The following is a 21,859-nucleotide window of genomic DNA, read 5'->3' as shown; positions in this document are numbered from 1 at the left end:
TGCGAATGGCCAGACTTCATCTCATCTATTTTGGTCATGTTGTCAGAAGGGACCATTCCCTGGAGAAGGATGTCATGCTTGGTAGGGTGGAGGGTCGACAGAAGAGGGGGAGGCCTTCAACGAGATGGATTGACATGGTGGCTGCAATGATAGGCTCAAGTATAGCAGGGATCGTGGAGCTGGCGTGGGATCGGGCAGTGTTTCATTCTGCTGCGCATGAAGGTCACTATGGGTTGGAAACGACTCGACGGCACCTAACAACAACATATATATATATATATATGTGAGTTAATATATGCTGAGTATACATGCATCGTCAGTCTTCTCGAGGAGATCTGCCTAGCATACCAGATCAATAGGAAATTGGTCATTAGACTTTGTTCTCTTATTGTCATATTCAGATAGTAGGAGTACTTTCAGAAACATGTGATTGAGGACCACAGTTTGAAGTGAAACTTTACCAAGAAAGTAAGTTTGCTTCTTGGTGAATATAACCTTAGGAAAAGAAACCTACATAGTACTGGCTGTCTATATAGCTAGTTTTAGATTAAACTGTATTATTTTTTTAATTAGTGAAGCATAAAAAAATTTTTTTTTCAATCTAAATGTGTTTGTTATCAACCACATTTGTCAGTTTAATTTTATAAATAACATATCTCATTTTTTTTATTAAGAAAACACAAAACTTGTCTTAAATATCTTTTCTGTTTTTAGGGAGAATTTGTACATATACAACTATCTTTTCATTAATTTTTATTTTTTCTCTTTTTGCAGTTCCATCTCCCAATCTCTATAGCCAGCTAAATGCACTGCAGTTTACTGTGGATGAGAGAAGCATTCTATGGTTAAATCAATTTCTGTTGGATTTAAAACAGAGCCTTAGTCAGTTTATGGCTGTCTACAAGTTGAATGACAATTCAAAGTCTGATGAACATGTTGATATTCGAGTTGATGGTTTAATGCTAAAGGTACTGTATAAACAAGTAGCTGTGAGAACAAAACCATTTTTATGGAAGAAAATTTGACAATTACATTTTAATTTCTAGAATTTAATATGGGCATTCAAGTAAAAATCTTCTTTGTGATCTTAATTTTGATTTTGAAATTTCAGTTTTAATTTTGATCCTCAATTATGAAAGCTCTAGAGACTGCGGTTTTCCAGTTTTTGTGGTTCTTACGGCTGTTTTCCCCTTTCATTTGTGTTTTTTCATTGCTTATCCTTCTGTAGTTGAGCAATAAAAGTAAAACTCAAATCAGTCATTGTTTCTACTTCTACCAGAGCTGATGAATTTTTTCTTTAAAGAAGAATAAATAATGTAGTTAAGCTTCAAATTACATCTGGGTTTTGTTTCACATTTATGAAGTTATTAGTATCCAAAGATAATAGAAAGTTGATTTTTCATTGATAATCTGAAGTTAATGAATATTTATAGCTTCGAAGGAAGGAAATTTAAAAATACAGAGCTAGTGTAGTTTCCTTAAATAGAGTAAGACTTGAACATGGAAGAAAATTTCAGTTTCTAGGTAATATACGTACCATTAATATCTTTTAATATACACTAATAAAACCAAACTCACTGCCGTCGAGTCGGATCTGACGCATAGTGACCCCTCCTTGGGTTTCCGAGGCAGTATCACTACAGAAGTAGGATTGCCCAACCTTACTTCCGAGGAGTGGCTGGTGGGTTTGAACTGCCAGCCTTCTGGTTAGCAGTCAAGTGCCTTAGGCACTATGCTACCAGAGCTCCTACTGTGGAAATAGATTGTCCCATCTTCTTTCCATGGAGTGGCTGGTGGGTTTGAACTGCCAGCCTTCTGTTTAGCAGTCAAATGCCTTAGGCACTACGCCACCCTTGCTCACTTCTTTTACAGAAAAGATATTAAAGGTATGTATATTATTTTTTAATAATGTTGTGGTTACCTAGTGCTGCTTTGACAAGAACGTACCACAAATGGGATGGCCTTAACAAACAGGAGTTTATTCTCTTACACTTTGGTAGGTTAGAAGTCCAAGTTCAAAGTTCCAGGCTCTAGGGGCAGTGTGAAAGCCCCTCGACCTTGGGCTTCAGCTCTGCCTCTTGCTTCCGGTCCACTGAAGCTAGAGGGATCTCTTCACTCAGGCAGCTACTGGCTGCTGAGGCCAACAAGCCCAAGGTCAACAAATAAAATGGCACAGTCCCGATGTTACCAAACCACATGGCAGGCCATTAATTCTAGTCCATTGAAAGTCCCAAGGTTGCCAGAGCATGGCAGGGTGCTGAACAATGACACAGCTACATGCAGGGTTCAAGCATGCCATATGCTAGAGACCACTGCCAAAGCTTCTCCTTGTATACAGGAAGCAGACCACATCTCAAAGGCAGCTACTCAGCTGCTCATAGTAGATTCCACCATGGAGTTGATTACCAGTCTCATCATGGGGAATACTACATCCAGTAGCTGCCCAGCTACTCAACCAGGCCTAACCAAGTTGACACACAAACTTAACTATCACCATACCTTTAATATCTTTCTGTAAGATGAGGTTAATAATAACTAACATTTGTATTACAGGCATGTTTTTAAATATTTTCTGAAAGATTTTTTAATATTCAATCCAAAGGGACATATTTTACAACACAATCATAGTTTAAGATAGAATTATATCATCTTTAGGTTGTTTTTGAGTGTCAGCAGTTTTAAAACCAGTCACTTTAAATTATTTGATATGCATATTTTGAGAAGTGTATTTAATTATCCTTTGAAAAATATAGTAGTAAATGCTTAGGTCTCTACTTTTAAAAGGAGCTCTGGTGGTATAGTGGTTAAAGCATTTGCCTACTAAAAGGCCAGTGGTTTGAACCCACCAGCCACTTTTTGGGAGAAAGATGAAAAGTACATCCCACTAGATGTGCTGTTCCTCATGATGAGACTGGTAATCAACTCCATGGTGGAATCTACTGTGAGCAGCTGAGAGCTGCCTTTGGGATGTGGTCTGTTTCCCGTATATAAGGAGAAGCTTTGGTAATGGTCTCTAGCATATGGCATGCATGAACCCTGCATGTAGCTGTGTCGTTGTTCAGCACCCTGCCATGCTCTGCCAACCTTGGGACTTTGAATGGAAATAAGTGACAAAAAGGATTCATCTTCTGTAGGTTCACATAGTGTGTTACACTACAGAGAGGATTCAGGTATGCTGTCATTTGATAACGGTGGAAACCAAAATGTGTTTTCAATACTGTTAAACCTTGGAAACCCTAGGGGCAGTTATAGTGTTGCTATGATGGCTGTGGGTTTGGTTGGTGGGTTATATTTTTAAGTTTTTTTTTTCCCCCTTTCAAGTTTTCCTCAAGAAAAGTGATTCATTCTGTGGACATCTATCCACTCATTCTAGTTACCATTCATCCCCAAATCTCTTGGATTTAAAATATGCTAAATATAGAAATAAAGCATTTTTTTTTGTTCTGTGATCTGTTATATGCAAAAAATAATTATATATGTAATATACATTCTTTTCTTAAAAAATTCTTTTCTTATAGTCAATCATTTAGATTTCTTTTATTCAGTGTAACAAAAAGATTGAAGGATAGAGTATATTGCATGTCTGATAAGATAATACTATTTTGGGAGGAAATGTTAAAAAGAACTGAGATAAGTTACATCTTGTTTATCTTCAATATATATGAACTTGTAAAGTGACTAGATAATTATTTTTTCCCTTTTAGTTTGTCATTCCTTCTGAAATGAAATCTGAAAGTCATCAAGATCAACCACGTGCAGTTTCTATTCAGAGTTCTGAAATGATTGCCACAAATACAAGACACTGCCCAAACTGTCGACATTCTGATCTAGAAGCTCTATTTCAAGATTTCAAAGAGTGTGATTTTTTTAGTAAAACATATACCAGCTTCCCCAAATCTTGTGACAATTTTAATCTTCTGCATCCAATCTTCCAGAGGCATGCTCATGAACAAGATACCAAAATGCATGACATTTATAAAGGGAATATTCCTCCCAGGTTGAACAAATACACTTTAAAAACTTCTGCTGCCACAGATGTTTGGGCTATATACTTTTCTCAATTCTGGATAGACTATGAAGGGATGAAAAGTGGAAAAGGACGGCCAGTAAGTTTTGTGGACTCTTTCCCTCTTTCCATCTGGATTTGTCAACCAACAAGATATGCAGAGTCACAAAAAGAGCGACAGACTTACCATCAAGTATCTCTAAATACATCGCAAAGTGAATCTAGTGATCTGGCTTGCCGATTAAAGCGGAAAAAGCTCTTGAAGGAATATTACAGTACAGAGTCTGAGCCTTTGACAAATGGTGGTCAGAAACCTTCCTCAGATTCATTTTTAAAATTTTCCTCTTCATCATCAGATGCAGATATTCATGTTCTGGTTCACATTCATAAACATGTCAGTATTCAGATAAATCACTACCAGTACCTACTCTTGCTTTTCCTCCACGAGTCGCTCCTTCTACTTTCAGAGAATGTCAGGAAAGATATAGAAGCTGTGACTGGCACACCTGCCAGTCAGACCTCAATTTGCATTGGAATTTTACTTAAAAGTGCTGAAATAGCTCTTTTGCTACAGCCAGTGGATCAAGCAAATACTCTTAAATCCCCTGTTTCTGAAAATGTGAGCCCAGTTATTCCTGATTATTTGCCAACAGAAAATGGAGAGATTTTGTCTTCAAAAAGAAAAGTTAATAGTGGTATAAATCAGATTAAAAGTGTAACTGTTAATCATATGGCAGACAGCAGATCTATGAGTGTTGACCTTAGCTCTGTCCCTTTGAAGGATCCTTTGCTTTTTAAATCAGCTAGTGATACAAATCTGCAAAAAGGTATTTCTTTTATGGATTATTTATCAGATAAAAATTTAGGGAAAATAAGTGAAGATGAAAGTGGTGGCCTTGTTTATAAAAGCAGCTCAGGAGAAATTGAATCAGAAATAAGTGACAAAAAGGATTCCTCTTCTGTAGGTTCACATAGTGTGTTACATTACAGAGAGGATTCAAGTATGCTGTCATTTGATAGCGGTGGAAACCAAAATGTATTTTCAAATACTGGTAAAGAAAATGAAACTATAGAATTATTTCACAAAGCTGAAGATTTAGTTCCCGAAACAGCTTCACTCTCTGAAAACCTGGAATTCAGTAAAGAAGAAGTCTCCACAGTTAGAACACTTAAATCACAGCCATCTTTAAGGTAACAACATATTGTAGAATTCTGGACTTGTTTTGGTGTGTGTATGTGTGTTTGTGTTTTGTTTTTGAATAGAAAGCTTCATGACAAAATATAATATTCTTGGAGTTAACATATGGAAGAGTAGAGTTTACAAAATAGGAAACATTTTGAGATTATATTTTCTAAAAAAAAAATTAAATTTATTGTGGTAAAATTAACCAAGATGTTTGCCATATTAACTATTTTAATTTTAAAATTCAGTAACACTTTTATTGTGTTGTGCCATCATCACTTTTAATTTCCAAAAGATTTACTTAGCCCTAAACAGAAACTCAGTACCCCTTCGGCAATAATTACCATTTCCTCCTACCTCCATGCCTCTAATAACTACTAGCTGGACCCAACTCATAGCGACCCCTCCTTGGGTTTTCGAGGCAGTATCACTACGGAACTTTTATGTATATGCTTTTGCCTAGTCTATATATTTCATATAAGTAGGATCATACAATATTTGTCCTTTTGTGTCTGGCTTATTTCATTCAGCATGTTTTCACAGTTCATCCATGTCATAGCATGTATCAGAATTTCGTTTTTCTTTATGGCTGAATAATACTCCATTGTATGGATATACCACATGTTGATGAACACTTGGCTTGTTTTCACTTTTTGGCTATTATGAATAAAATGCAATGAATGTTGGTGTACAAGGATCTGTTTGAGTCTCTGCCTAAGACTGTTAATAATATAATAGTACATATTATAATCAGTTTATTGTCTTGGGTATATACCTTGAAGTAGAATTGCAGGGTTATGGTAATTCTATTTTTAGTTTTTTCCATAGTGGCTGTACCATTTTACATTCCCACTACAAATACATAAGGAATTCAATTTCTTCAGTCCCAGCTAATACTTGTTAGTTTCTGTGTTTTTGCTATTAATTGCCATCCTATTGAGTGTGACTTGGGTATCTCATTGTGGCTTTGATTTGCAGTTCTCTAATGACTAATGAAGAACTCTGGTGGCGTAGTGCCTAAGGTATTAGACTGCTAACCAGAAGGCTGGTGGTTCAAACCCACCAGCCACTCCTCAGAAGGAAAATTGGGCAATTTACTTCCGTAGAGTTACTGCCTTGGAAACGCAAGGAGGGGTTGCTATGAGTCAGATTCGACTCGATAGCAGTGAGAATGGTTTGGTTTTTGGAATGGCTAATAACCTTAAGCATTTTTTCAGGTACTTTTTGTGTGTCTTCTTTAGAGAAATGTCTGTTCAAGTCCTTTACCTGGTTTTAATTGGGCTGTTTGTCTTTTTGTTGCTTACTTTTTAAATACAACGTTAAAACTTGTAGATAGTATGTACACATTTTTTATTTTGTTAGAAATATTTTTAAATAGAATTATTTTCTTTATTTGTAATAGTTTTCTAATAATTTTGTTTCTTAACAGTGGAAAGAATAAGGACCGTTGCCCACCCAATGTGGCTCCACTCTGTGCTTCTTATAAGAACATGAAAAGAAGCCCCTCACAAACCTCATTGGATACCATTTCGTTTGACAGCATGGTATTGGAGGAACAGTTATTAGAGAGTGATGGAAGTGACAGCCATGTATTTTTGGAAAAAGGTAAAGCAATACAGTTTAAGAATTGTATCATTTATACATAAATTTTGACAGAAGTGATGTTTAACTATTTTCATTTATATTCAATAATCATAAATGAAGTCCAAAAAAAATCTTCATTTACAGTCATACATATACACTATACCAAATTAACTTTCTAATGATTGTTCCATTGCTTCTTTTAACTAGATAATCTTACTTCTTTATGTCCAACATGCAGCAGATATTCATATCTAAATGAGCATAAAGTGCCCAGCATGAAGGCTAGCAATATTTATTTCAGAGACATCGCCTATATCTGGAGATTTGATTGTTATGTTGTTAGGTGTTGTCGAGTCACAGTGAGTCTTTGTACAACAGAAAGAAACACTGCCTGGTCCTGCGCCATCCCCATAATCATTACTGCGTTTGAGTCCATTCTTGCAGCCACTGTGTAAATCCATCTCCTTGAGAGTATTCCTCTTTTTCACTGATGTTCTGCTTTACCATGTATGATGTCCTTCTCCAGAGACTGGTCCCTCTTGGTAACATATCCAAAGTACATGAGACAAAGTCTCATTATCATCACTTCTGAGGAGCATTTTGGCTTCCAGGACAGATTTATTCATTCTTCCAGCAGTCCATGGTATATTCAGTATTCTTTGCTAGAACCATAATTCATATGCATCAGTTTTTCTTCAGTCTTCCTTATTTATTGTCCAATTTTCACATGCATATGAGGCATTTGAAAATACCATGGCTTGGGTCAGGCACATCTTAGTCTTCAAAGTGACATCTTTGCTTTTTAATATTTTAAAGAGGTCTTTTGCAGCAAATTTATCCAGTGCACTATGCCATTTGATTTCTTGACTGCTGCTTCCATGGGCATTGATTGTGGTTCCAAGTAAAATGAAATCCTTGACAACTTCAATCATTTCTCCAATTATCATGATTTGCTTGTTGGTCCAATTGTGAGGATTTTAGTTTTCTTTAGTTGAGGTGCAATCCGTGCTGAAGACTAGCCTTGATCTCCATCAGTAAGTGCTTTAAATCCTCTTGACAAGGAAGGTAGTGTCATCTACATATCACAGGTTGTTAATGAGTTTTCCTCTAATCTTGATGCTACATTCTTTTGTATATAGCCCAGCTTCTCGTTTATTTGCTCACCATACAGATTGAATAAATTTAGTGAAAGAATACAACCTGTACACACGCCTTTTCTGATTTAAACCACACATTATCACCTTGTTCTATTTGAATGATTCCTTCATCTGGCACTAGATCAGACAGTCTTCCACTGCTATTCATAAGGTTTTCACTGGCCAATTTTTTTTACAAGTAACTTGCCAGGTCCTTCTTCCTAGTTTGTCTTAATCTAGAAGCAGCATTGACACCTGTCCACCATGGATGACCCTGCTGGTATTTGAAATGGCAGTGTTATAGATTCCACCATCACAGAATATACAAGCCAACCCAGTATGACAAACTGACAGATGAGTGGTGGTAAACTTGATTAGGTACACTTAATCTGCAGGATGAATTCTTAATTATATAATCCTGTGACTAGAATTTTACCAGACTGGGTCCACTGATTCGCAAAACCAGGATTCTTGCATATCTGTGATAATGTATGATGGAACTACATAGTTCCACTGTTTTCTGCAGAAGCAACCATTGCCCTGGTATAGACTACTTAGAATGACTTAGAAACTATTAGATGCATCCCTACTATTAGTAGGTCGTCAAGAACGAAGTAAGAGCAGTAAATGGATGGACCATAATCAAATAGTAGTTACCATAGACACAGAAACATAGGAGACCAGAGGCAAATACGAATTACATTGTCTTTGTAAGGTAATCAGCTTATTCGTGCACTTGAAATCAGTTTAGATAAAGAAAGGCTCATAACCTACCTAAGACTCTTAACAGTACAATAATGCATATTATAATAAGTTTATAATATGCAGTAGTATCTCAGTGCCATCAAGTCGAATCTGACTCATAGTGACCCCTCCTTGGGTTTCTTAGGCAGTATCTCTATGGAATTAGATTGCGCAGTCCTCCTTCCAAGGGGTGGCTGTTGTTTTTTAACTGCCAGCCTTCTGGTTAGCAGTCACATGCCTTAGGCACTATGCCACCAGAAGTATTATTAATATACTCATTATAATAATCTACCACTCGTTTGTCAGATTGTCATACTGTGGTGGCTTGCATGTTGCTGTGAGGCTGAAGGCTGTGCCACCAGTATTTCAAATACCTGCAGGGTTACCCATGGTAGGCAGGTTTCAAAGAATTGGCCAGTGAAAACTTTACAAATAGCAGTGAAACACTATCTGATATGAGTAACCCTGAAACATTGTCCAATATAGTGCCAGAAGATGAGCCCCTCAGGTTAGAAGCCACTCAAAATACGACTGGGGAAGAGCTGCCTCCTCAGGGTAGAAGTGACCATAATGATGTGGATGGAGTAAAGCTTTTGGGACCTCCACATGCTGATGTGACATGATATGAGAAGAAACAGCTGCAAACATCCGTTAATAATTGGCACATGGACTGTATGAAGTGTGAATTTAGGAAAATTGGAAGTTGTCAAAAATGAAATGAAATGTATAAAGATCAATATCTTAGGCATTAGTAAGCTAAAATGGACTGTTTTTGGCCATTTTGAATCAGACAACCTTATGATCTATGCTGGGAATGGCAAAATGAAGAGGAATGGCATGGCATTCATTGTCACAAAGAATGTTTCAAGATCTATCCTGAAGTACAGTGCTGTCAGTGATAGGATAATACTCATATGCCTACAAGGAATACTAATTAATACTACTACTATTCAAATTTACACACCAACCACCAAAGCCAAAGAATTGAAGATTTTTACCAACATCTGCAGTCTGAAATTAACCAAACATGCAATCAAGATGTGTTGATTATTACTGGTGACTGGAATGAAAAAGTTGGAAACAAAGAAAAATCACTGGTAGTTGGAAAATATGGCCTTGGTAATAGAAATGATGCTGGAGATTGCATGATAGAATTTTGCAAGACGAATGACTTATTCATTGCAAATACTTTTTTCAGCAACATAAATGGCAGCTATACATGTGGACTCTGCCAGATGGACTGCACAGGAATCAGATCAACTACGTCTGTGGGAAGAGGTGATGGAGAGGCTTAATATCTTCAGTCAAAACAAGACCAGGAGCTGACTATGGTACATACCATCATATGCTCATATGCAAGTTCAAGTGGAAGCTGGAGACAATTAAAACAAGTCCTCAAGAGCCAAAATATGACCTTGATTATATCCCTCCTGAATTCAGAGATCATCTAAAGAACAGATTTGATGCATTGAACACCAGTGATTTAAAAGCAGATGAATTGTGGGATGACATCAAAAACATCATCCATGAAGAAAGCAAAAGGTCATTAAAAAGACAGGAAAGGAAGAAAAGACCAAAATGGATATCAGAAGAGACTCTGAAACTTGCTTTCGAATGGAGAGTAGCTAAAGCAAATGGAAGAAATGACAAGATAAAAAAGCTGAGCAGAAGATTTCAAAAAGCAACTCAAGAAGACAAAGTTAATTATTATAATGAAATGTGCTAAGACCTGGAGTTAGAAACCAAAAGGGAAGAACACACTTGGCATTTCTCAAGCTCAAAGAACTGAAGAAAAAATTCAACACTTGAGTTGCAATGTTGAAAGATGCTATGGACAAAATATTGAATGATGCCAGAAACATCAAAATAAGACAGAAGGAATACACAGAATGCACCAAAACTAGTTAATCAATGCACAGCTATTTGAGGAGGTGGCATATAATGAAGAACCAATAGTAGTTCTAAAGGAAGAAGTTGAAGCTGCACTGAAGGAATTGGCAAAGAACAAGGCTCCAGGAATTGATGGAACACCCGTTAACATGTTTCAACAAACAGATGCCATGTTTGAGGCACTCACTCATCTATGCCAAGAAATTTGGCATTGACTGGCCAACTAACTGGAAGAGACCCAGATTTGTACTCATCCCAAAGAAAGATGATCCCACAGAATGTGGAAATTATCAAACAATGTCATTAATATCACATGTGAGTAAAATCTTGCTGAAGATCATTCAAAAATGGTTGCAGTGGTATATTAACAGAGAACTTACAGAAATGCAAGCTGAATTCAGTAGAGGACGTGGAACAAGGGATATCATTGCTGATGTCACATGGATCTTGGCTGAAAGCAAAGAATGCCAGAAAGATGTTTACTTGTGTTTTATTGACTGTGCAAAAGCATCCGATTGTGTGGATCATAACAAATCATAGATAACATTGAGAAATTTGGGAATTCCAAAACACTTAATTGTACCCACGAGGAACCTATACAGAGACCAGGAGGCTGTCGTTCAAACAGAACAGAGAGATACTGCATGGTTTAAAATCAGGAAGGGAGTGCATCAGTGTTGTATCCTTTCACCATACTTATTCACTCTGTATGCTGAGATAATCTGAGAAGCTGGACTATATGAAGAACAACATGGCATCAGGATTGGAGGAAGACTCATTAACAACCTGCGATGTGCAGATGACATGACCTTGCTTGCTGAAAGTAAAGATGACTTGAAGCACTTACTGGTGAAGATCAAAGACTAAAGTCTTCAGTATGGATTACACCTCAACATTAACAAAACAAAAATCCTCACAACTGGACTTAGAAGCAGCATCACGGTAAATGGAGAAAAGTTTGAAGTTGTCAAAGATTTCATATTATTTGGTTCCACAGTTAACACTAATGTAAGCAGTAGTCAAGAAAACAGACGACATATTGCACTGGACAAATTTTGCTACAAAAGACCTCTTTAAAGTGCTGAAGAGCAAAGATGTCTCCTTGAAGACTAAGGTGCACCTAACCCAAGCTATGGTATTTTTAGTCACCTCAGATGCATGTGAAAACTGGACAGTGAATAAGGAAGACAGAAGAAGAGTTGATGCTTTTGAGTTGTGGTGTTGGTGAAGAATACTGAAGGTACCATCAATTGCTAAAAGAACTAACAAATCTCTCCTGAACAAGTATAGCCGGAGTGCGCCTTGAAAGTGAGATTGGCCAGACTTTGTCTCACCTTCTTTGGTCATGTTGTCAGAAGAGACCATTCCCTGGAGAAGGTTATCATGCTTGGTAAAGTGGAGGGTCAATGGAAAAGGGGAAGGCCCTCAGCGAGATAGATTGGCACAGTGGTCACAACAATGGGCTCAAGTGCAGCAAGGATTGTGAGGCTGGCACAGGACCAGACAGTGTTTCGTTCTGTTGTACACGGGGTCACTATGAGTTGGAGCTGACTCGACGGCACCTAACAACAACAACACTGTAATAATAACTACTTTTGCAGGTGTTTAATTTAAACTATAAATTTTCATTTATTTTGAACTATAAACCCATGGTAGTAGCAAACATTTATTAAGCATTTACTATCGGAAGGAAGGTTGGGCAATCCTACTTCCGTAGTGATACTGCCTCGGAAACCCAAGGAGGGGTCGCTATGAGTCGGGGCCAACTTGACGGCACATAACAACAACAACAACATATAGTAGTGCTATTGTATGTGATATATATATATATCTCACAATTCCATTACTGTGTACTATTGTTTTCAAAGAGGCTAAATAAACCAAAGTTATATAGCTAGTAAATGATTTACATCAGGTACTCTGGCTCTAGAGTCTATACTATTAACTAGCTGTATAGGAGAATTGCCTCAGTCCCGTGAGGAGTAAGTATGTATCATTATCCTTGTTTTAGACATGGAAATTGAGGCTATTACAGATTAAGTGATTGCCTACAGTTACACCATTGTAGGTAGAGTTGGATTGCCCTTTTTGTTGTCTGTTTTCAGTTAACATTTACTAGATACTCACTGTACCAATTACTGTTTTAAGCATTTTTCATGTATTATTTAATCTTCAGGTGTTTCTGAGGTAGGAACTATTACTATCACCATTTTGAACATGAGGAAACCAAAGCCTGGGAATTTAAGGAGCTTGACTAAGATCACACAGCTAACAAGTAGAAGAGTTAGCATTTGAGCCCAGGCAATCAGACTTCATAGTCTAAGCTCTTCTGTCTGACCCCAAAACATATCATCTTAACCAGAATCATTCTATACATAAAAGTCAGAAAAAAAGCCCTTTACTGATCCCCATTTACTCTAACCTGGTGGAAGATTATAGTCAGTCTACCTTACATGGTAAATAATACTTAATAATAGCAATAGCAAACACTTACTGAACACCATTAGTCAACCTGGCAACTGCTTTAAAGTACATTGTTTGGGTCATTTCTTAAAACAACCATGTGAGGTAGTTATTGTTTTTATTCTCTAAACTAAAGCTTAGAGAAACTAGGTAGTTATCCAAAGTTATAGAACCAGTTAAAGCTCAAGCTGTAACCAATCAGTCTGCTATACTAATTCCCCAGATTTGGGGAATAATTATCATACGTAAATAAAAATCTCTAATCTGACTTCAGTATAGACAATTCATAGTAATCTCCTTTCCAGCACACTCTACCAGTTAAATGTAGAAGAGCCTCTGATACGTGTCATAAAATCTTTTCTGGATTCCCACATAGCTCTCTGCCTTATCACTTAAAACTCTACTTTAACAGTGTATTTCCTCCTATGGTCAAAATATACTTTAAAAACAGTGTTTCTATGGAAACTGTCCCTACTTATTCTCAAAGGAAATTGGTGATTTTCTCATGACTATTTCTCAAAATTAAGTAACAAGTAAAAGGAATTACAATTCAACATAGAAAACTGGAAAATACAGACAACTACAAATTAGAAAACAAAATCACCAGGAACTCCCATAGTCTAGAAATACCAATTATTATTGGTAATTTGGAGATGTATCCTTATCTTTGTGTATTTGGTGTCATATTATATATATGGTTTGTTACCTGCTTATTATTTGTAAGCATTTTGTAATATTTAAACTCCTTTGAAAAATATTTTTAGGGTCTACATAAAATTGCCATAAGAATGAATGTACTATGGCCTTTTAATCTTTTCCTTAATGTTGGATGTTTAGATTGTTTATAACTTTTTATTGGTATAAAATGCTGTAATTAATATCTTTCTTTAAATATTTTTATTTACATTTCCAGTTACTGCTTTAGAATAGATTCCAGCAGTAGACTGTTTCAAGAATCTTGATGCCCATAAGAGCTTTGGCTTTGTGTGTAACATTTAAAAGATATGTAACTATACATTCCTTGTTTTTTTGAATTCATAATAATTTTATCTTTGTGGCAGGGGATTGAGCTTCATTGGTGGCAGACCCTTTTTAATTTTATAAGAGATATATAAATAATATTGTTTAAAAAAAATGAGAGATTACAGAATGAAAATTTGTGCATGTAAATCTCCACTTTAAGTATTGATCTGTGATAGGTTCAGGAAAAAAATTTTTTCAATTTGTCTTTTACCACAGATAATTTGAGAAGCATTGAAGGTAGAGCACACTGAATAATTAAGGTAGGTAGATAAGGATAAGGAAGGAGAATGGTCACATTGACAATAAATAGTAGTCTTTTAGTGTAAAAGATAATTAGGAGTTATTAAAATCAAAAACTTAAATCCACTGCCATCGAGTTAATTCTAACTCATGGAGACCCTATAGGATAGAGCAAAACTGCCCTACAAGGTTTCCAAAACTAAATCATTACAGAAGCAGACTGCTCATCTTTCTCCTGCAGAGTGGTGGGTAGGTTTGAACTTCCCACCTCTTGGTTAGCATCCAAATGCTTTAACCACTATGTCAAAGGAAATGAAGTGGCAGACTAGGACTGTTCAGTGTAGGCTGGATTAGACGGTTGTGGGGCAAAGCTTTATATCAGGCTTGCATTGCCTGTCAGTCAGGGAAAGGAACTCAGGCTGTGTGGTTAGTGGTGTTTGATTTTTTTCATCCTAAATTTAGAGCCTGTAACTTTTTTTTTTTTTTCCTCCAAATTGCGATGAAAGTATACATTACGAAACACACACCATCTCACACATATACAATGCAGTGCATATCTGTAACATTTTATTCTGGGAAGTTACTTCTCATTATTTGCTAACTAATTACAACCTGACTTTGCTTTGCTTATTGTTTTTTAAACAACAGGATACTCGAGAAAGTATTGAAGGGTGTGTCCTTCTTGGTTAGATAAACATAACATTGTTGGAATCATGTGTAAAACTGATTTTAATTTATTCATTTACTTTGTGTTATTTCAGGTATTAAAAAGAACTCAGTTACAAATTACCAGAGCCCAGCAGAGAGTATGACCACCAGTGCAAACGTACAGAATTACGGCGAAACCTCTCCAGATGCCATCAGTACAAATTCAGAGGGTGCTCAAGAAAACCATGATGACTTGGTAATCATTTCTGAGAGATTGTATGAAGAGAAATGCTGCCAACTTCATTTATTTCATATTTAATATGTACCTATTTGAGCACCTTAAGTTAATACATAAAATAAATTGACTTAGGTGGTAGATTCATTTTCTTCTTCTTCTCTTAGAAGTCCTTTCTTCCCTTTTTCTGAATTGATTTTGGCTACAATTCAGTTTTCTAAATTTGTTTTATTGATAGTTGGGGTAGAGGAGTTCTTCCTTTCTTTTTCCATCCTGTCTTATTTTTCTAACTTTATTTTAATTCAGTTTAAATATACTTTGAAAAAGTTTGATGTCCAGGAATGTGGTCAGTCCTTTTAATAAGAGGCTTTCTACAAAAGAAAAGATGTTTACTGATTTATTTTCAGCCCTTCTTACTCAGTAAAATACTCTTTCAGGAAACTTAGAAAATATGTTATGTCCAGTTTTTAGTGAAAACTCTTAAATGCAAATGTCACGTAATGCCTCTGTAACCTGAAAAATCCTTTTGGCTGAGTAAACAGAAACAGAGATAAAGTTTTCATGGTAACACAACAGTCACATTCTGTTGATCAAAAGTATGTATTTTGGTTGATTTGATCACGGTTTTATTTTTAGAGGTTGCAGTAGTCTCCTTTATTAGTTTCTAAACTTTGTTTTAAATTCCTTGTTATACTAATATTATTTATACAATCGTTAATAGATGTCAATTGTGGTATTTAAAATTACCGGTGTTAATGGGGAAATTGACATCCGAGGGGAAGATACTGAAATCTGTCTTCAGGTGGACCAGGTGACACCAGATCAGCTAGGCAATATCAGTTTTCGGCATTACCTTGGGAATCGTTCAGTAGGTAAGATTATGTAGTCTTTTTACAGTTTTTATGACTTTCATACAAGATATTTTAATATACTTTAAACTTTTGTTCTTTATACATATAACTCATCACCAATTCTATCTTTCACATAATTGAATTCAGGGAAACTTGCATTTATTCATGATAATAATGTTTTTTTCCAGATTATTGCCATGAAGCATTTTGATTAAGTTATTAGAAATATATAATTTAAGACAAATTCTTTACTTACTTTTGGTTTATGCTGTTGATAAATTCAGAATCTTTGACTTTTTCAGTCTTTCCATTCCTTGAGTTAATGGATCTCAGAAAATGAAGCTCTTTTCTATATGAAAAGAGTGATAAAGTAATCCTCACTCACACTTACTCAATGCCATTGAGTTGATTCTGACTTACAGGAACCCCCATTGGGTTTCCAAGGTTGTAAATCTATAGACGTAGACTGTGCCTCATCTTTCTTCCTTGGAGCCGCTGGTGGTTTTGAACCACTGACCTTTTGGTTAGCAGCCAAATGTCTTAACCAGTACACCACCACCCACTCCAGTCTAGTCAGTTCCGACTCATAATGACCCCTATTCGGTTTCCAAGGTTGTAAATCTCTATAGAAGTAGATTGCCTCATCTTCCCACAGAGCAGCTGGTGAGTTTGAACCATTGACCTTCTGGTTAGCAGCCAAATGCCTTCAGCTGAATGCTTTACCCACTACTTCACCAGACTTCCTTAAAGTAATCCTAGGTCAGATTTACTTTACACTGGATTAAGTGTCAATTTCTGCAGTCCCTTGTCTTGTTTATAAGCAAATATTTTCTATGCTGCCATAGTATTTGGTATATGGAAAAAAACATGTATTCTGCTCTTTTACTCCTTCATTCTAGGATTAATACATTGACTTGGACACAGGGCTTTAAGTAATAAAACATGTAGTATGTGAAGAGGAAACCACATTAACCATCCTTTTTTCAGTGTTTACATGGAGTTACTTATGACCTTCACTCATTTGAAGAAATGAATTTATTAGAATAGTCATATTAAGGCTTTAAAATAACAATATTGCAAAAAGGACATTGGTGGGCGGGGAGCATCTTCTGACCTCTAACTTCACAACAGGCAAGAAGGATCCAGAACAGTATCAGCAGCCCAACGCTTATTCCTGTGAGGCTAGATACACTTCCAACCTTGTCACCAGTTCTGACACCAACTGTCCCTCCCACAGCACTCTACTTCTCTGCTGGGTTCAATAATAGTTGCAGTGGCCACACAGAACTCACAGACAAGAATCAGATAATGGGAGGGAAGTAACAGATCACAATTCAGGTTTAGGAACACTCAGGATATAGTTCTTTGGTCAAGACAACCTCCCTTTGGCCATGCCCAGTGGCATGACTCTCTTTGGCCCTTGACCTCTCAGCCTGGCCTCCGCCCCATGCAGGCAAGTATTACAAAGCTCTTTTAGTTCTGCCAGTAGGAGCACCTGGGTGCACCCCACTCTGCCAGCAAGCATCCTGCCCAAAGGTACTCAGCTTTCTTGCTCAGTGGGCAAGCAAGCCTGTCGCTTTGTCTCATGCTGGTCTCTTGGCTCTGCTGCTGTTGCTGCTGCCATCTCTCTGCCATCTCTCTACCCAGGAGGTCTGGCGCAGGGATCTCAAGTCCAAGTATGTGTTATACTCCTGGCTGATCTTTCCTGCTGATAACGAGATCCCCCTTTTCTGACTCTGGGTTGGTTTGTATTAAGTCTAGTGAGATGGCAAAACTGACCAATCCCCACATTAGCGTTCCACATACCTTATTTCCATGGCTCCACCTCCACAAGGGTGCTATGTGCCTTATTTATTACTAACAAGCTATCCAGTACCCTTGGTAGGCCACAAAGCACCTCACATTGCCTAGTCGTCCCAGTCTTCTGGTGGGAATCACAAAGACCATGGCTAGAACAGCTATGCTAAGTAATCCACTGCACCACAGGCTTGTTTTTTTTTTAATCTTTTAACAACTCACTGAGCTATAATATTTTTATTTGCTATATACACAGGGTACTATATCTGATACGTAACTTCTTGAAATAAATACAGCCCTGCATGACATCAGATAAATATTCTATTACCTCATATCCTGAGAATTGCAGGTGAATGTGCCATTGTCCATAAACCAGCATCACGGGGGGGGGGGGGTGGGGAGAAAGGCTCCTAACTTTTTTATGTTTAGGCCTTGAAGTTTACAATGTGTTAAAAAACATTTGAGATTTTTCTGTTGTTGTGTGCTGTCAAATCAATTCTGACCCATAGGGACCATTGAAGACAGAGTAGAACTGCCTCATAGGGTTTCCTAGGCTGTAATCTTTATAGGAACATATTGCCAGGTCTTTTTTTCCTACGAAGTGGCTGATGGGTTCGAACCACCAGCGTTTTGGTTAGCAACCAAGTGTGTAACACATTATGCCATCGAAGCTTCTTTAAAAGAAATTGAGAATTTTTTATTAGCAAGTCTAAATTCCAATAGAATGCAAAATGGGAGAAGCTAAGTATATATTTAGAAAGATTTTAGTAGGGGGGAGGAAAAAAAACAGGAAAAAATGATTAAACATAAAGTTTCGAAACCTAGACTCTGTTGTATACCCAGTCAACCACTTTTCAAATTATATTACTCTTAGATTATTTCCAGTTACTTTGTTTCATTTTGTTCTTAATCAAAGAAATCATTCTGAAATGACTGTTTATGGGTTATCTAGTCAGTGCTAGCTAGTACCTTCTTTTTTCCAAAGTGTCTCAGTTGGTTATTTGAAGAGAACCAAAAAAAAGATAAAGGAACAAGAACATGGAAGTGGAAAAGGGGAGGAAAAACAACAGCATAGATTGAACATTTCAACCCATAATTATGCCATACTAAGTGTTTGAACTACAGTTTACATACCCTGTTGTCACTCTAACATGAACAGTTAATATTGCCAAGGTGTTTGTTTTCTATGCAGTGTGATATTTTGGATACTTTCGATGCAGTGGTTAAGTGCTTGGCTGCTAACTGAAAGGTTGTCAGTTTGAACCCATCAGCCACTCCATAGGAGTAAGATGAGGCAGTCTACCTCTGTAAAGATTACAGCCTTGGAAATCCTGTGGGGGCAGTTCTGCGCTGTCCTGTGGGGTTGCTGTGAGTCAGAATGGGCCTGATGGCAACGGGTTCAGTAGGAGACCCAAAATATAATTCCGTGGCATTAGAGGAAGTGGGGGAGTGATTTTGACTAATGAAGTTTTTGTTTTATTCTGCTCCAAAATGAAAACTTTTTGCTTAAAATTATTTTTATCTTTCCACTCTCTAGAATATATGTGTGGTTGTGTGTGTGTATATATGTGTATATTGTTGGTACACACTCAAACATACCCTAAGTACCAGAGATGTATATCATATCAGAGATATACCATGATGTACTCTCTTCTATAAGTAAGATATAATAGAAAATAAGGAAAAATACTAGAAAGTCAGTAAATATTAAGTCAGGGGTAAATATGAAAACTTTTGATCTATTATTACTTTAATATTTTACAAATTTACAATAACCTCTTAATGACAAATAATAGAATAATAATTTTTGAGCAATGCTAACACGTTAAAATTTTTGTGTTCGTTTTTCATAGGCTCAGCTCAAAAAGCTGTAATTCATTCCAAATCCTCTCCTACGATTACCCTGAAATTTGAGAGTGGACCTGGTGCTGTAATACACTCTTTGCTTGCAGAAAAAAATGGGTATCTACAATGCCATATAGCAAATTTTAGCACTGAGTTTCTAACATCTACTCTTATGAATATTCAACATTTTTTGGAAGATGATACTGTTGCAGCAGTGATGCCAATGAAGATACAAATTTCTAACACAAAAATAAATTTAAAAGTATGTTAATAAACATTTTTGTACTCACATGTTCTAAATGTTCACTTTGGCTACCTAGATTTTGATTCATGTCTAAGAATATACCTTCTCTATAATACAGGCTCTTATCAGCATTTATTAAAATGACTTAAATTTGTTAGTCTATGTGTGAATGATAGCCTTCTTATAAATGAGAAAACATCTATATAGAGCAGGCAGTTTTCTTAGTATAGAATTCTGTCTCACTAAAGCATGTAATGATATATTTCTTACTAAACTCCTTATCACTGAAGTGATGTTTGAGAAAATAACTATTTTAATTTTATCATTTACTGTAAGAACAACATGCCAATACTGTTTCTCTCTCCTGTAGGATGACAGTTCACATAGAAGTATGATATCCCTTGACCCAGTTCCTGTAACCATCCATATTGATCATCTTGTGATAGAAAGAAATGATGATGGCTCTTTTCATATCCGAGGTATATGTGAGAAAACAATTTAGATAAACAGCTACTGAAATTTTGAAGTTAAGTTGTTTTGTGTTGATTGTTTTCTTTTCACTCATACTTGTGGTTTATTGATATTTATGTACATCATAATGCAGTACAGGATGACTGAGGGACACTTTGAGTGCATTATAATGATACAACATCTGTGTGTGGACCTCTGGCCCAGAAAGAACTCGTCGTAGTGCCTGTTCTATAAATGTGCTCTGAATGAACGTGAGAGAATCTGTTAGTCTTACGGATTTAACTTCTTTTAGTTTTATTTCCCACTATTCCTTTATTTATACTCAACCACACTGGTATACTCCCTGTAACAGAAGTTATCTTGCACATTTTCATCTCCATGCAGTATGCTTTGTCATGATCATTCATTAGAATTGCTCATCCTCTGTGTGAATTTTGCCCATCTTTCCAGGGTTATCTCAAGCTTCTCTATTTCAATGAAGCCTTTCTATCCACTAAACCCTTAATGTTTGTATTTCTGCTCTAACAACACTTTTAAAGTCTCTTAAATAAAACCTGTATCTTATAAGGCATTTCTCAAGCCGAAAGAACTGAAGAAAAATATTCAACCCTTGAGTTGCAATATTGAAGGATTCTATGGACAAAATAATGAATGATACAGAAAGCATCAAAAGAAGATGGAAGGAATACACAGACTCACTGCATCAAAAAGAATTGGTTGACATTCAGCCATTTCAGGAGTTAGCATATAATCGAGAACCAGTGGTATTAAAGGAAGAAGTCCAAGTTGCACTGAAAGAACTGGTGAAAAACAAGGCTCCAGGAACTGACAGAATACCTGTTGAGATGTTTCAATAAATGGATGCAGTGTTGGAGGCACTCATTAGTTCATGCCAAGAAATTTGGAAGACAGCTCCCTGGCCAATCAACTGGAAGAGATCCATATTTGTGCCCATTCCAGAGAGAGGTGATCCAACAGAATGTGGGAATTACTGAACAATATCATTAATACCACATCAAGTAAAATTTTGCTGAAGATAATTCAAAAACAGTGCAGCAGTACATTGACAGGAATCTGCCAGAAATTCAAGCCGGATTCAAAAGAGGGTATGAAACAAAGTATGTCATTGGTGATGTCAGGTGAATCTTGGCTGATAGCAGAGAATAGTAGAAAAATGGTTATTTGTGTTTTATTGTCTATGCACAGGCATCAACTGAATGGATTATAACAAATTATGGATAATGTTGTGAAGAATAGGAATTCCAGAACATTTCATTGTGCTCATGCATAACCTATACATAGAACCTATTTGAACAGAACAAGGGGTTCTCCATGGTTTAAAATCAGGAAAAGTGCACATTAGGATTGTATTCTTTCATCATACTTATTCAGCCTGTAAGCTGATCAAATAATCTGAGAAGCTGGACTATATGAAGAATGCAGCATCAGGATTGTTGTTGTTGTTGTTAAGTGCTGTCGAGTCGTTTCCGACTCATAGC

General features: G+C 36.6%; 1 protein-coding gene across 1 annotated transcript in view; it reads left to right on the top strand.

Annotated features, from left to right (window-relative positions):
* Positions 1-21,859, top strand: part of UHRF1BP1L (UHRF1 binding protein 1 like) — a 91,411-nt gene that overhangs the window by 50,068 nt on the left and 19,484 nt on the right. Inside the window, exons 13-19 of the mRNA XM_042781821.1 lie at positions 775-968; positions 3,705-5,197; positions 6,619-6,794; positions 15,031-15,173; positions 15,874-16,024; positions 19,654-19,907; positions 20,260-20,368. Of these exons, the coding sequence (XP_042637755.1) occupies positions 775-968; positions 3,705-5,197; positions 6,619-6,794; positions 15,031-15,173; positions 15,874-16,024; positions 19,654-19,907; positions 20,260-20,368 (2,520 nt within the window). The remainder of the gene's footprint in view (positions 1-774; positions 969-3,704; positions 5,198-6,618; positions 6,795-15,030; positions 15,174-15,873; positions 16,025-19,653; positions 19,908-20,259; positions 20,369-21,859) is intronic.

The sequence above is a fragment of the Orycteropus afer genome, unplaced genomic scaffold, assembly GCF_000298275.1.
Source record: "Orycteropus afer afer isolate SDZICR_OR568_19922 unplaced genomic scaffold, OryAfe1.0 scaffold00177, whole genome shotgun sequence".
In the NCBI taxonomy this organism is placed as follows: Eukaryota; Metazoa; Chordata; class Mammalia; order Tubulidentata; family Orycteropodidae; genus Orycteropus; species Orycteropus afer.
The sequence above is the reverse complement of the archived record's forward strand: the minus strand, read 5'-3'. Positions and strand labels throughout refer to the sequence as shown.